The 17,101-nt window shown below is 36.5% G+C and overlaps 1 protein-coding gene across 4 annotated transcripts in view; it reads right to left on the bottom strand.

The window, feature by feature from the left end:
- MCTP1 (multiple C2 and transmembrane domain containing 1) overlaps positions 1-17,101 on the bottom strand; it is a 232,711-nt gene that overhangs the window by 75,631 nt on the left and 139,979 nt on the right. For all 4 annotated transcript variants that reach the window (XM_067464541.1, XM_060761792.2, XM_060761793.2 and 1 more), the window contains 5 exons: positions 8,530-8,632; positions 6,240-6,342; positions 5,803-5,904; positions 5,408-5,482; positions 2,508-2,627 (listed from right to left, as the gene is read on the bottom strand). In XM_067464541.1, the coding sequence (XP_067320642.1) occupies positions 2,508-2,627; positions 5,408-5,482; positions 5,803-5,904; positions 6,240-6,342; positions 8,530-8,632 (503 nt within the window). The remainder of the gene's footprint in view (positions 1-2,507; positions 2,628-5,407; positions 5,483-5,802; positions 5,905-6,239; positions 6,343-8,529; positions 8,633-17,101) is intronic.

Here is a 17,101-nt window from a genome sequence, read left to right as displayed (position 1 = left end):
GGGCAAAAGACCTCCTCAGTTCTGCACACAGAATCGCCCAGTTTCCAGGGGGTTGACATTTTAACAGAACCATCTGCATTTGGTTATTTAGCCTTCATATGTTAGGATGGCTTGAGTTCCGTGACTTGAACTGCATTCAAACAATCCATGTGACTTAAGATTCAAACCTATAGTCAATGAATGCACCAGAAACTCTCCTGAACACAGCTATTTGCAGTAATAAAAAAGGTTTCCACAAAGGTCCTCTGACAGCTCTATAGGTTGCTGAGGTCTGGCTTTATGACAAGACTTAGGCAAAACTCTTGGGTATAAACCGCCAAGTATCAGCTGTCTCTGTCAAAAGACTTTGAAACCAATCAATAATCCACAGTTTACATTCTGCACCAACAAGGTGTCAATCTAAAGATTATGGCATACAAAGATGAAGGTGTTTTAATTTCTTTAAAGCTGTCTGTAGATTTTGATTCTTTCTTAAGACCTTTGGCTGTCTAAACCAATGCAGCCTAACACATGTATGACAGAAGGCAGCCTGGACTGGTTCTATCTGCCATGTCACACTGTGGCAGATCACTTAGTAACTAAAAAAAAAGTAGATTATGCAAAGAGATCAAGGAGAGAAGATATTAGGAAAAAATCAAGAGTTCATTGCACTGAAGGCTCCTGGCTTGTCATTTCTGTAGCATCTAGGAAGTGATAGTATGTTCAAGATATTCACTACAACTGAGGCACAAAGGAAAAAATATCCAGGTTTCCAAACTAATTGCTATTGGTTAACGATGAAGTTATATGAAAGGGGTGAGGGAAAAATAAGAAAAAGAAAATAAATAAAGCCATGCATTATCAGAACAAAGGTCTATCTAGTTCAGCATCCTATATTCAAAGTTGCCAGTTTGTCAAAAGGGTGAGTATTCCTTACACGAAAGGCTTGGGACCAGAAGTGTTTTAGATTTCAATTTTAATGGATTTTGGAATACCTATATTTACATACACATAAATAATAAAATATCTTGGAGAAAGTCTAAACACGAATTCATTTATGATTCATATATACATTATACGCATAACCTGAAGCTAATTGTATACATAATATTTATAATAATTTTGTGCATGAAACACTCATTGCCCACATGAGAAAACAATGGTGTCACTATCTCAGCCAGCCATTTAGACAATTTGAGATTTTGGAGACTTCTGGATATTTGAATTCTGGATAAGGAATATTCAGCCTGTTGTCCTCTCCCGCAACTGATGCCTCTTATTCTTGAGGTAATACAGTGTTATCATGAATATTAAAATGTGCAGAATAAGAAATATTACTGTATCAACATCTGTGTTTACATTATTAAGTTGCATATTTCTGTACTGCAGTATCACAGAAGCAGTGGTTTCTACTTTTATTGTGGCTGCTTCCTACAACATCCACCCACATCTAACGCAGAAAACCATATGGGAGAAGTCCCATTCCAGTATACCCTTTCCACATATAAAAGTATCCTGGCAAATTAATAAAAGACAATCCCTGCCACACAGTTTTCCAGACTCAACCATTATCAAACCACACAGGTATATTGGTGGAAATCAGTCACATAAAAGCAACTCGTCACTACTTCCCATTCTCTAAAAAATGTATTTACTGGCACAGCAATTCTTCATCATTTTCTATAATGTCATTGTTGTGTATCCCAGGTATTACAACAATTTTTGGCTGTTTAATTCTATGTTTTGGTAGCGTTTACTTATTAGGATGCTCTTCTTCAGAGCATGAGGCTTGCCAGAACTGGCAAGGAAGCTAAAAAGACGCTAACTGGGACAAGTGTCAGAATTTATAGCAAATGTTGGATTGAAAGGACTTTTTGTTTTAAGGTGGGCAAAATGCTAGAGGAAAGAGACCAGGATTCACCTAGCAGTTAGAATATCTTAATGCAAATTTTCAAAACAAAACTGATAATGCATTTGTCTCATTTTCGTGAACAGATTGCAAGGGCCTTCTCAGAGATGGTTTCCGGTCTATAGAATGAACTTTCTGTTGTCCTTTCAATGACAAGAAATTATTTTAAGTTTTCGATTGCTTTGGAGGGGATGTTTAAAGTACTTATAAATTATTTTTTAATCTGGTTGCTGTTCTAATACATTTTGTTTAATAGTGTTTTAGTATAACAACAAGTTGGTTCTGGTTACCTGTTGTGCTATTTGTGTTTTAATTATGTTTTCAAATCATGGTGTCATCTACCTAAAATCCCATGAAAAAAACAGGAAAAAACATAAATAGAGGGCAACAAATAAATAAGAAATGGATTCATTGTGATGCTTCATCTTGGGAAATGCCAATTGGAAATCCACACCAGTCTTAAAGGAAATATTGGCTGTTTCACTAAAAACCTTATACAGAATCTTGGTAATTGGTTTATTGAGTTTATTCCTTCAGTTAAAGTTGTGCCGTGATGCTGAGGCTATTAAAAACATTATACACAAATGTATCAGTAATAATGAGTCATAAAACACCATACCACAAAAGCAGCAAGACTCCTTGGTGGTGAATCCCAGTCAAAGCAACTATTTATGTAGTAGGCAGCATTTATGAGAACCATGACACAACGTTTCATGCGCATAAAGTTTCTTAGAAGAAGCTGAAGGGAAGGAAATACAATATGTGTTAGCTTGATTTGCGTATTTTAGGTATGAACACTACTGAGAACACATTTTAACTTTAATGTGCCGTAGGGAGCTAAATTATAATGCACTGTAAGATAAAAGAAGAAATGGCTGTCTTGTTATTTATCATCCTTATCAATAGGTGTATGAAATGTGCAGCACGAAATTCAAATTACAGTACAATTGTACATAAGAATGCATTTTATTTCCAATTATTTAAAAGCATGTCTTAGGTACTGTGAATCAGAGACTTATCAATCTAGCTTCTCATAACTGGAATCCTATCCATGTTTTACTTGAGTAGATTTGAAAAAAATTCTAATTCTAATTCAATCAAGTTTCTCATAACTGGAATCCTATCCATATTTTACTTGAGTAGATTTGAAAAATTTTCTAATTCTGAGTAACCTCTCTGAGGGTTATTGTATTTATATTTCTCTGCTGAAGCTTAACAATATCATCCCGTAAATATATCATCCTTCCCCAAAATGATATCCTCCAGATATTTTGAACTACAACCACCGTCTCCACAAACAATTGGCAATGCTAGCTGGGATTGTTAGGAGCTGTATCCAAATGTCTGGAAAGTGCTAGATTATAGATGGATTCCAAACATGGATAGGAAGAACATCTCACTATTTAATTAATCGTTAGTTGCATCCAGTAGTTGGAAAACTACCTCCGTACAATTCATTCACAACATTCATAAATGTCATTGTATTTATTGATTTACTGCTACTCTATTACCAACTTTTAAGGAGAAGTTGATGAGAATGATAGCATCTAGAAAATTGTTTGTCCTAACGGAACACACTCAATACAATTATATAACTGTTAATAAATGACTGGATTTGATTCATTGTCTATTAGTTGATTTGCTATTAATGTCCAATTGAAAAATCTTACTCTTTGGGGGGACGGGACGCTTTTTATTGAAAAAGACTTACTGTATATACTCATATATATGTTGGTCTTATAAAGGAGTCAAGGGCAGGTTTGAAGGCCATAATATGGGCTTTGGTATGACTCGTGTATAAGTCAAGCATAAGATTTAGGGCCATGTAGCAAACAAATCTTTTCCTCTACTTTTAAAAGTGTATAGAGGGAACATACTTAGGAAACATCTTAATTTGAGGGGTTACAATTGGAGGGAAGGCTATAAACTGCATTGCTGGTCTTAAAATGTCTACAGCTATACAAATAGGGAAAAGAATATAAATGAGGAGAAAGAATGAAAATACAATCTGCAAAAAAAAAAAAAAAAACGCACACAGGGAATGGGGGGAGAAAAGAGCAAGGAAATCAACCTGTCTCTATGAGGGACCCAGTGCAAAGACAGTGACAAGATGCAGAGGTCAGAAACATTTCTTGGCATGGCAGAATGTGAAAGCAGCGTTCACATCCCTTTACTCCTTCCTTGCCCAAAACAGGGAAAGAAATGCAGCCTTCCCGTCTTCATCGTTTTTCTTTTCAGCCTGCTGCTATCCAGTAGCAACATGGCCAAAGAACGTGGTGTGATAGCCATTTTTGACCCTTGTGTTGGAGCAGAATGACATCAGCCAGTTTTAATAGGGGCTTATTGTGTAAGTCCCACAAAGCTTATAGAGCGACTATAGTAAACCCCTAATTAACATGGCTGCTACCATTTTGCTTCATCTCAAACATTCAAAATGGTGGGCCAAAAAGGGCGAGGAAGGAGTGAGGGCTGTCTTTCTTTCTCTGTTTCGGGCACTCAAGGGCTGAAGAGGTAGTAGTGTTGTCTCCATCCCAGCTACAGAATGGGGCACTTTTCACCAATGCCTCGTGTCACTGCCTTCACACTGGTGTCCCTAATAGAGGCAGGTTGCTATCCTTCTTCTGCCCTCTCCCTTTTTTCAGGCTGCATTCACATTGTTCTTCCATCCAGTGTTGTTATCATCTGTTTTCAAATGGGTCCTATTTTGAGAGAAATAATAAATCAATAAATAAGTTGACTCAGGTTTTTGCTTCAAATTATTTCTGAAAATTCTTCAGACATACTCTTGAGTGTATATGATAGTATTTTATATATTAAATATATTTAAATACTGAATAGCTTCTGTAAAGAAATGTAGAGTTTCACTAATGTCAGAGATTGTAAACAGAAAAACCATCAATAAGGCTGTTAAGTGTATTTTACAAGTTACTTGAATTGAGAGCATTCACTAGTACTGTATGTTTGAAAGCATTACTGCCCTTCCAAAATTATTATACAAGTTACTTCAAATGAAAGCATTAAATAGAATTGCACTTTGAAATTGTGTCTACTTTTCTATTAACTAAAAACAACCACAATAAGTAGTAAACATACCTGAAAAGAAGATAAGAACCTTGTAACCAAATGCGAAAAGTCTAATGAATTATTTTGGTTGTCTTGATTAAAATTCTAAAAAGCCCACAGAATTAGAGGCAAGAGAACAAAAGGCCGATACATTCCTTAATCCACACAATATGAGGGTCAAAGTTAGCAGCAAAAATGTATGCTAGACTAAGTTTACAACCACCTGTGTTATAACCTGATACATTGGGGCAGGTTGCTTACTTCACTCTGGTTTCACTATGAAGATAATGAACTCTGGCAGGAAGGGATGATGCAATTCACATTTACGCTCTTCCATCTTTGAAATTTCCAAAGGTGACTTTTTGTTTTTTGGCAGGAAGAGGTTGCTCTCTTTGCCATCAAGTCTAAAACTATTACGAGGCTGCTCTTGATTTCAGTTCTTGTCCAAGTCTTTACCTGTTTAGAAATTCTGTTCTCTTCTTCAATATACTTCTGTTCTTTAGGCATTAATGTTCGTATACTGGCTTTCACCTATACATCAAAACATCATAAGCGTTAGGGATTCAGATGTACAATGTTTAGCATCTTAATTAAAACATTTCAAAGTCATGAGGCCAAAAGTATGCGGTAGATTTGCGAGGCGCAGAAATGCATGCTTGTGGATAGATTAGCAACAATACAGGAAAGTGAAAATGTGTGGGTGTCTCAGCTAGTGGCAGAAGAGCATTCTGCAGCATACATCAAGGTTTAGAGAAAATGAGAAATGACAGAAATTCTCTACAAATCAGGAACAAAAGCTTTTATGAAACTGAACTCTTTAGCAGTACAAAAAAGGCAAAGTTAAGACTTACAGCATTAAAAATCACATCTATTTCAAGATAGATGACCCCCTTTGTTGGCCCTGTCAGCTGCTTGTTTTTCAAGACGTAGGCTTTCTGTTCACCATTTTGAATCTGCAGGAAAAGGACATGACAGCCGTCTGTCTCGCGGTCTCCACTGAATACACTCCCTCCGTGACCTTTGACCCCCAGCTGCTGAAACTGACAGAGAACCCAAAACAACTGTGGCAATTCTGACAAGTACCTGTTCATTACCAGGACCAAGTCTGTCAGGAAAAATTAACTATCATGGGATTCAACATGGCCGTGAATTGAGTATGTTAAATTTTTTTAGTTTTCTTATTATAGACCTGGGTTGAGAAATGGCAGACAGTGCTATTTTTTTCTGTGTCTATAAAAAGACACAGAGCAGAGCAATATAATAACAACAACAATCATAGAAATCTTACAGACAACAATGGGATAGCCACTTTGCCCAGGAAGTCAGCACTCCGATCTCGATCTTCATCATAGACCGTCACTTCAAGAACTGAATGAATATCTTTAATATTGCTTGGGAATGGGTGGGGCAGAGAAAGAAATGGAAAAGTCATGGAACAGAATGCATTAAGAATCTACAGAAAAAACAAAATGCTGCAGTTATTTTCCAAGACTATACACAAAAAAGGGAGAGCTATATGGAAATTAGTTAAAACAAGAATGTCCAAGAAGGCAACAAAGGAATGATATTAGTTATTTCAGTGCAGATTAGATAATACACATCTCACAACTGGCATAAGGAATATTTTCATGAACATGTCTCCAGATTTACTACACTGCAGAAGTAACAGGAAAATAAAAAACGTGTTTTACATGTAGATATGATTTGCTCCTTTGTGAGTATAGTACAAAATCTCAACTTGTAGGAAGCAAATTTGGTTTCTGTCAGGTATTATATTATTAAACTTCTACGGCACTTCAAAATATTGGATTAATTTGTGTGCTTGACCATTGTTTATAATGATGTGACTGACCTTAATTTTCCCAGGGTTCCTATCTCTTTCTCCAACATGGCAGATATAAAGAGATTGGAAACATTTGCTTCCATTTTAAAGAAACTATGCTTTGTAAAGTGTCATCAAACCACAGCAAATTCCATCTAAGATTAGTTAAAAGAAGTCAGATTCACAAACTATAGTTTATGTTCATGACAACAGTTTCAAGAACTTTTGGGACTGACAGGGAGAGAAGGGAGGAAAGTCACTTATTTTAATAGATCACAACTGCTAGCCTTTTCTGCTGTTCCTTCAATTCAGCTAAAGAGAAACAATTCCGCTTTTTATTGATTACATCACTTAGATAGCAAGTAACAACCTGAATGCATATTTTTCTACTTGACTTTTTGCTTTATGGGTCTTAGCTGAAGCTTTTTAATTAGAAAAAAATAGTGAACACTGAAGCTAAGAATCCTAATTTTCAAATAAGAGAATGTCTGATAAATGCATTTAATCCATTAAATCACCTTCACTCCAACAAAACTCCCAATATTAGAATATTATGAAACTAAGGAAGAAATAGAATGACAGGAAAACATTAGATTGTCCAGCAAAAAAAATAGGCTTTTCACATTAATTCCTATATCTAACTCATTCACTGAGTGAACAATAGCAAGAAGAAAGCTGAACACAAGGGTGAGGAGTGGGTGGGTCCTCTGAAGGACTGTCATTCTATGTCTAGCCTAGAAAATGCTATAGGATGATGGGAGATGCAGCCCAACAACATCAGGCAGGCCACACATTTTGTATCCCTGACTTAAAAGAGCTATGTACCAACAGTTTCTCAGTGAGTAAATCGTGTAGTCTGACTGCAATGTACTTCCTGTACTACTAGGTTCTGGCTTTTTAATTGACCCACATCTCCATTTCTAGTAAATCAGTGATGTTGAAATGATAGAAAACAAATTATGCTCAAACTATTAAAACTTAGCACTTGAAAAAGTTATCTTTTGGACCATGTTTTGCAAAAATCCACAAGTCATAGTGGCCATTTGATCTGTTTGTTTAATTATTGATCAATGGGTAGATTGTAAAACTTAGAAAACTGGTTCATCTATAAAACAGTAATAGATCACCTTCCTTGCCATATAGATTTACAAATGTGAAATAAGACAATACATTTCAAAATATAGGGAAACCCAGCTTCTGCATAATCTTCACATGCCTCTCTAACTTCCTATTTATCTCCACTGATCCTTCTTCCAGATACATTAATTTAAATATGACAAAGGATCCAGTGAGTCAGGAAGAAAAGAAAAGTCAACACACGTTTGGGAATTTCTGGTTACATCAAGCCTATGAGATGTATACTGTGAAAGAAAAACCACACTGTTTTCAATCTGATTGCAATAATCTCCCTTTCCAAGATTTAAAGTTATGATTTCCTCCATTAGGCCATAATTTTCATATCCAGAAGCAAAAAGATCACAATTCAGAGTAAAGTGAGTTGTACTAGGAATAGTGAGGAGTTTGCAAGGGTTGCCAGATCAATTTTAAAATATATTTTAAGATCTTTTTTTAAATGTCATCTCAACCAATTAGCTCCATAGCATGGATGATACTAACTCAATATACATTGAGATTTTTAATATTGCCATTCATAAGACAATGTCAAAGAGCCAAATATCTATTTTGTCTTGACAGCTTGGAAAGGATGAATGAATCTTAAAGGCAAAATAGAAAGCAACAACATATTAAGACTTACAAGGTGAAGATTTTGTTCCACTCAGGGTTAAGGTTCTTGTATACTGTGTGGGTCAACAGTCTATCATTGTTCAACTCAACTACACAAAAGGGATCACTTTTACCTAGATGAAAACCAATGAAAAACATTCATAAATAATTTAATATTATCTTTGCTTTCTATATAACTTGAACTCATACTGTAAATCTAAAACAATTGTACATATTTCACTGTTAATTTTGCAATTCAGAAAAGATGTACCAAATTTTGGGTACTAATCAAGTAATTGTTTTGATGGTTAGAAAATCTGTGAAGCCGAGACCACAGGTAAATCCATCCGCCATTTTCAACAGTGATCATTCAATAATTTAATGCACTTACACAATTCAAACAGCACGGTCTGGGTTTAATTTAGGGAAAACAAAATATGGATGTGATAGAGAAAACATGAATTTAGTGTATCTGCTATTTAATCATTGTTTAAAAAATTATCTTTCCAGTTACTATGTTTCATCATATGTGGGTGCATCTACACTGTAGAAAAAGTACACTTTGAAATCATGGGAGTTATAGTTTTACAACTTCTCTGCCAAAGAGCGTTGGTGCCTCATCAAATTACAACTACAAGGATTCCATAGCACTGAGCCATTGCTGTTAAAGTGATGCCAAACAGCATTAATTATACAGTGCAGGTACTCCTCATACTGACTTAATAAGATTTAAAATGGAATTTAAGCAATCCCAAAACCATTGCAATTCACATTTACTAAGGAGGACATTTCATTTAGCATTTCTTCTGAGTAGACATGCTTGGTATGACTAAGCATAGAATGGCCATGATGTACCAAGATATACAGGGTGAGGCAGCATAACTTCCTTTTTTCAAAACTTAATAAAACCCATTGTATGAATCAGAATTTTTTATTTTTTTTATAATGTAGGTGCATACCTAAAGTTTTGTTTTACGTAGTTTTGAAGATCAAATTAGGTAGGTGACTCCATATACCGAGTAAACCGATTTCTGGCATTTGTCATGACTTATGCCAGCATAGCAGGCATTACGTTGGAAATTTCTTCCTGGATGTTGGTCTTCAAATCTTATAGGGTTCTTGGACAGTTCACATAAACACGGGATTTAAAAAAAAACCCATGGAAAAAAATCACAAGAGGCCAAATCTGGAGAGCGGGCCGGCCACTCCAAATCCGCTTGAAAATTAGGCCTCAACGGCAAAAGCACACTCCTCACTGTTCCGACGCATGATGGCAACTGAACTGTGTCAGGAGAAAACTTTATACTCCCGCCTCTTGAACAAGACCACTAGCACTCCGCTATGTTTTCAACCAACTGAATGGTGCGTATTTAAAAAAAATATGTTATGCTGCCTCACCCTATACATACACATATATGTGAGTGTGCATGAATAACACACATACACTTCAAAACAGGCAGCACCCATGTTATTTGATGATGATGATGATGATGATGATTATTATTATTATTATTTGAAACATAATAAGATGAGTCCACAGCAAACAAGATCACTCTGCTGGCTGATGTATTGGATCACACGTCGGACACTTCCCAAGTATCTAGGACTACTTGAACTGGGTGATGTATCAGTGAATAATGCATGAAGATCCCAGTAAGGTGGCCTTTTGTCAGCGCCAATTGTGTTTAAGTGCAGGCCAAGGTCTTTAGGCACTGCACCCAGTGTGCCAATCACCACTGGGACCACCTTTACTGGCTTGTAGACAGGTAGACAGAAGCTGGGTTAAAGGCCAGGAGCTCAACCTGACCCGGGCTTTGAACTGCCATCCTTTCAGTTGGCAAGATTTACAGTGGTGATTGGCACACTGGGTGCAGTGCCTAAAGACCTTCAGCAGGGAAAATGGAACGAAAGGCCCTCCATGGCTGGAACTGAACACAGCCTCCAAGATGCCGTAGATGGGAAAGCCTATATATACCTCTATCTACGTATAGTTGTCTGTCTTGACAGTGTATAATGGCATCGAATGTTCATCGTATATATGTTCTGTGATCTCCCCTTCGAGGTGAGAAGGGCAGAATATAAATACTATAAATAAATAAATCAGCATACTGATAACACTCTGCACCATGCCTACAGATGATCTCTCCTATTAATAAATCTTTGTTTGCATCGACAACAGACGGGCACAACTCATTTAATATTAATGACCATACTATTGCAATACAATCCATTGGGGCTTTTTCATTATAGTAAGTCTAATACATAAAGCAATTGTATATAATCCAGTAGTTATGTAATGTAACATAATTGCAGAATACATAGCTTCACCAGGTTAAAGGTACTGGGATGACATTAATTTGTTTGATAATTAATTCAACATACAGATGAAGTTTTCTGAGTCCCTTAAAATACCAATATTGATTCAAGGCTTCATCATAACTTAATGTATATATTATTACCTCTAACAACAATGTGTGATTGATTTAAATGTCTTAGTTTATATCTGAACTGCCTATGCATTGACACAAAAAATATATGGGAAAAAAGTAAATATTATTTGGCTTCAACATGATGAAGTCATTAACCATCTCTAGGGACATATACACTGACAAAAAGATCGCTTCCTATATCAACTTTGAATGCAAAAAATCATAGCTGATTACCTCGCTTCAAAGAACAGAGTGCAAATGGGGGTGACAAAGCCCATCTACCTCACATGACACAATTACTTTACTCCTGAGATGATGTTGTACTACACTGACACCCCCTATCATTCTGTATAATTTCCTGAAAAAAATAAAGAACCACCCTCCCCTCAGCCCATGGGATACATTTGTGTATCAGCACTTAACAGAGCAATTACTCTTGACCTGCTTATGACAATAATCTTTTTAAAATTTTTGATTCTTAAGACTTAGTTGAGAGCCAACTGACAGCTGGTTATATTTTGTATTCCAACTATGCCTCCAAGGAGATTCAAGGCAACATCTATATCATTCTTTTAAACACCAACTGTAATCATCAGCCACTTTTTCTTTACCACAACCTTGCTAAGTAAAGGGGGGGGGGGGGACGGGACAAAGGAATCCTATGACACTTTGTGACTGAAAAAAGGAGATCTTTAAAGCATAAGCTTTCATGGACTCGGATCCATTTCATCAGATGTTGTCAGTGTTGGGATAAGAAGGTGGCTGTCAGGCTGATGGTCACCCAACAAGGTTCACTGCCAATTTGGTTCTCCTTAACCATAGTTTGGCACCCTGACTACTATACAGCTCTGTCTATACCAAATACTGAACACTGTGCTGTTGTTGTTTTCCTGTCACTATTATCATTGTAACATAAATATTCATGTTAATCACAAGCTGCACTTGAAGTTAATATAATTTTCTTTCATTAAGTTCAATTAGGTTGAGATCATTGTTTTAAACAGAACCTATATCACTTGTCCAGGTTTTATTTTCTCATAAGAAATTGAATCTTTAGTAGCTATCTGAAACAAAAAGTGATTTCAAAAAAATATCCAAAGAATCCACAAACTGCAAACAACTTGAAGACACACAACAATTATTTATCAAAAATTACTTATCTGCACCTTTTCCAAAAATGCTATGTATAGTTATTAAAAGAAAAAATAACTCCCCAAAACATGTATACCTCAGTGCTTTCTTTTCCAGTCTCCATAATATAAACTTCAAAAAAAATTCAATTCTGTTTACAATGATAATATTCATCCAATAAATTAGAGACATTGGGAGTTCTCAGACCTTGCCCACAGTTAGTATATTGTTAGATAACATGAAGGTCTTTCTGATGGGGGTTTTCCAGTTTGGAACTTCTTTTATCAAGAATCGAGATCTGAGGCAGGAAAGCAGACTCATGTTTAGTGACTAGACTAAATTCTGTTCAAATTCACAAAGTTTCATACATATATGCTATAATATTTCTCAAAGAAATATGTTGTTGTTGTTGTTTATGATTAATTCAGTTATAAAGATCTACCAAATTACCGAAGCACCTGATTCCAGTTATTCCTTTTGAATGAACTGATGTAAAAGTTCATTTAGTTTTGCACATACTCTAATCCTTATGTCCTTGTTTATCTGATTTCTATATTGTTTTTGTTTCCATAAGACATTGACTCGGATAATATAAACACTATTGGAAACTTAGAAAAGAACAAATTTTGATTAACAAGAGTTATCATGTTACCACTATAAAATTTCCACAATTATCCACAATCATCTTTCACATACTTTCTTGCAACACTGCAAGCTATCTTGGGAAAAGTTCCTTTTGAAAAGCAGGATAAAAATGGCATACAGACAATAAATAGCGGAGGCTCACAAACAGATCCCTGGGAGATTACAACAGATATGAGGAAAGCAGCAAAAGTGTCCCCCAATGGAAACACCAAAGGTTTTATTAGAAAGGGAGGAAGGGAACAAGGTAAGGACAACATCACAGAGATGTATTCTCCAAGGCTCTACAGTTTAGCCACTGGGATGCTCTTATTTTGAACATTTGGAATGAACATTAAGTGGCAAATATCTCAGCTCTTTCATCAACGCTACTGGAAGACAATCAACTTGAATGCATCAAGTGAATCCTTACCCACTCCCAGAAAAATGGCCAAGTGAAGAATCTAGTGCATTCTTTTCAGATAGAAAAGCACAGAAGATTGCAGTCATCGCTAATGGCAACATGGATTTATCAAAAACAAGTCATGCTAGACTAATCTGATCTCTTTTTTTGATAAAGTTACAAGCTGGTAGATGAAGGGAATGCAGTGGATGTAGTGTATCTGGATTTCAGTAAGGCCTTCAACAAGGTCTTCCATGACCTTCTGGTAAACAAACTAGTCAAATGTGGGCTAGGCAAAACTATGGTTAGGTAGATCTGTAATTGGTTAAGTGAATGAACCCAGAGGGTGCTCACCAATGCTTTCTCTTTATCCTGGAAAGAAGTGACGAGTGGCATGCCACAGGTTCTATCCTGAGCCTGGTTTGACCAGGGACCACTTGATCAGCAATCACTTGAACAGAGACCATTTGACAAGGGATCACTCTTTACCATTAGTACCAAAAGGGTTACAAATCAGTTTTGGTCAACTTTAGATTCAGTTTGGTTATTTGGGTTGCTAATTCAGAAAACTGTATTGGAAAATTGTATTGGATGGCACATACCATCCAGTAGTTGCTATCTGCTCACTCACAGAAAATCATATTTAATAATCTAGAGCTGATGTGCTAATGGTAATCTTTCATGGGTAGTCAGCTCATCCCTGTTGCCTCCACACTATAAGAGAGTTTTGCAAGACCAGTTGCTCTCGTTGCCGCGTGGTTTTGAGGCAACAGTGTAGTAATGGTGAGGCCGCAGACCATATTTTTGTTCTTGTGGACCACTGATTTAAGTGAAGGGTTAGAAGACATGATCATTAAATTGCAAATGACAACAAATTGATTGGGATAGTCATACTCCAGAAGACAGGGGCAGAATTCATAATGATCTTAACCAGGCCAACCAGGCCAAAACTAACAAAATGAAGTTCAACAGAGACAAAAGCAAGATGCTCCTCTTAGGCAGAAGAAATGAAATGCAAAGATACAGAATGGGAGGTTCCTGGTTCGATAGCAGTATGTGTGAAAAAAATCTTGGAGCCCTCATGGACAACAAGTTAAACAAGAGCCAACAATGTCATGCAGCGGCTAAAAAAGACAATGGGATTTTGGCCTACATAAGTATGAGTATAGTGTTTAGATCCAGGGAAGTCATGCTACCCCTCTATTCTGCCTTGGTCAGACCACATCTGGAATACTGTCCAATTCTGGGCACCACAATTTAAGGAAGATGTTTGACAAGCTGGAATATGTCTAGAGAAGAGTGACTAAAATGATCAAGGGTCTGGAGAACAAACCCTATGAGGAACAGCTAAAAAAAACTGTGCATGTTTAGCATGTAGAAGAGAAGGCTGAGAGGAGACATGATAGCCGTGTATAAATATGTGAGGGGAAATCATAGGGAGGATGGAGCAGGCTTGTTTACTGCTGGCCTGGAGACTAGGACGTGGAACAATGGCTTCAAACTACAGAAAAGGAGATTCCACCTGAACTGTAGGAGGAAATTCCTTATGGTGAGAGCTGTTCAGCAGTGTAACTCCCTGCCCCGGACTATGGTGGAGGCTCCTGCTTTGGAGGCTTTTAAATAGAGGCTGAATGGCCATCTGTTGGGAGTAGTTTGAATGCAATTTTCCTGCTACTTGGTGGGGGTTAGACTGGATGGCCCACAAGGTCTCTTCCAACTCTATAATTCTATGATTCTAACACACCAAGAAAGGAAAAGCAAGATATGAAGAGAATAAAAACATGGCTAATTTAAGACAGCTAGGGAGAAATAGAGCTTGCCATGAGCAACATCATGCAAGGATCTACAGTAAAACCAGACATTTAATCTTCTGGCCAACAGGAACATGAAGCCTGGATGCATTGTTTTTGCTTATATCAAGGTGTCAATTATTTATTTCAACTTGTTCTTAGTTTAATTCCAGAAGAAATTTAACAGTAAATGCTTTCAACTCTATTGTAATTTATAGAACAGCTCTACATTAAGAAAATGTTCCTGTTCTACATTGCTAAGAGCCAAGGGCAGATAGATATATCTCATGACAACAGTAATCCATATGGTCACCTGTTCAATTTCCAAGATAGGAAGGAGAATGACAAGGTTGAAATGTTTAGCAGTAGTTTTGTAATTAGAGGAAGATGTACTGCAGATGAAATACCACCATTTCATGACATTCATTCTATTTTTTACCTAGCCAGTTTCTATATTCAATCCTAATTCAGGTTGGCTTCATTTCCAATATTTTCATTTTAGCTTTTAATCCGAGGAGTCTGAAGGCTGCTTTTTTCCTTTTTCTATTCTATCAACCTATCTCTCCTTCAAATTTCTATTTTTTTTCTTTAAAAAGTGTTATACACATCAGTAAGAAATTTAGTGGAAGGGAAACTGATGAGTGTAGTTAATAACATGCTAGAAAAGTCTAATTTAATTGCATTTACATTAGAGAGTTGAAACTTTAAATATTATGTTTATTTTAAACAACTGGGCTAAAAGATAGAACTGAATGAAGTGAAAATGGTGTTAATGACTTTTGTCCCACTCTCTGTTTTGAAGTACACTGCATGTATTTCTCTTTCATCTCATCAAACCATTCTCTTACTTCCTCTTCTCGCTCCGTTACAAAATTTCATCATCTTAATTTGCCATCTCTTTACCTTCCTCATTCCCTGAGTCCTACTAAAAGTCCTAGAGTGAGGAGAATAACAACTTTCCTGGGAGATATGATATTTACTTACTTATTTATTTATATTTATTTACTTTATATCCTGCCTTTCTCCTTAAGGGGATTGAAGGTGGCTAACAATCACAGACTTAGATCAATTTAAAACAAAGTGAATACAAAAAACAAAACAAAAACCAATTTAAATAGTACTGTGTGTGTTAGGTTAAAAACAGTTAAACATTATAAATGCAATTAAAATGCATTTAAAACACACACACCCAAATCCCACCACTACCTCCCCAGCAGCATACCAGAAGCCTGTCTGTGGTGCCTAACACAGAATATAGAAGGATGACCAAAGTGGCCTGCAACTTGCAAAAAGCAAGAAGCAGTTTGAGAAAAATCCAAGATAATTCTGACCTGACCTTGAGGAGACTCACAAGGGCAGAGGGGGCAGTATTTGCATTTTTGTTCTTCCCTTCCCCTTCACTATTCACCCAGAATGCATGAATGGAACAATAGAGCAACAATATCTCATTTATGTTTTTTGTTAAACATATATACTGATTATCAAATGACAATATTTATTGAAATTGGAATCCAAGTGACCTTATTGAATGTAATTCATTACCAGCTCAGATAAAAAAAACTTCAGGTGCCCTTATTCTTCTTAGAGGAAAGTCCTGAGAGCAACCAGTAACTTCAAGAGTTTTTCCTCTGTGCTGAGCATTATGAGTGACTGGAAACCTGCTTGCCACCTTCATTATATCTTCTTTTACCTCTGAGCATTGTTAAATGCCAGCAAGTCTAAGTGTTGAGCTTTGTTATATTTAAGATGAACAGACTTACACCAGGAAAGGAGAGTTCAAATAACAAGTGATGCAGTAATTGATTTTGTTGATTCCAGGGGAGGGATGGCATGACTGTAATGATTTCTAGATACATCAAAGGTCACACTTCCCAGTAATTTTAAGAACCTGCCTTGTCAAAAAATGGAAAAGGGGCTGGGACAGATAAAGAAGACACAACACTGAGGGATGGTTTCTCCTACTTGTGTTGATATATGCAATAAATGTAGTGATGTGTTTCAGATATTAAAGAAAATGTGTACAGAAATGCAATCCTTGGTATCCACTGAGATTTGGTTCCAGGATATCCTCCCTGCCCCAGTGGATACCAAAATCTGTGGATGCACAAGTCCCATTATATACAAGCATGTGACGCATGCCTTTATTACCTTTATTACAATCTGTCTAGATGTTAAATATTACAATTATCTGTCAAGATGTTAAATGCTCTTCAAAGTGAAATATGTAGG

The sequence above is a fragment of the Anolis sagrei genome, chromosome 2 (genome assembly GCF_037176765.1).
Source record: "Anolis sagrei isolate rAnoSag1 chromosome 2, rAnoSag1.mat, whole genome shotgun sequence".
NCBI lineage: Eukaryota > Metazoa > Chordata > Lepidosauria > Squamata > Dactyloidae > Anolis > Anolis sagrei.
This window is presented reverse-complemented; position numbering and strand designations above follow the sequence as displayed.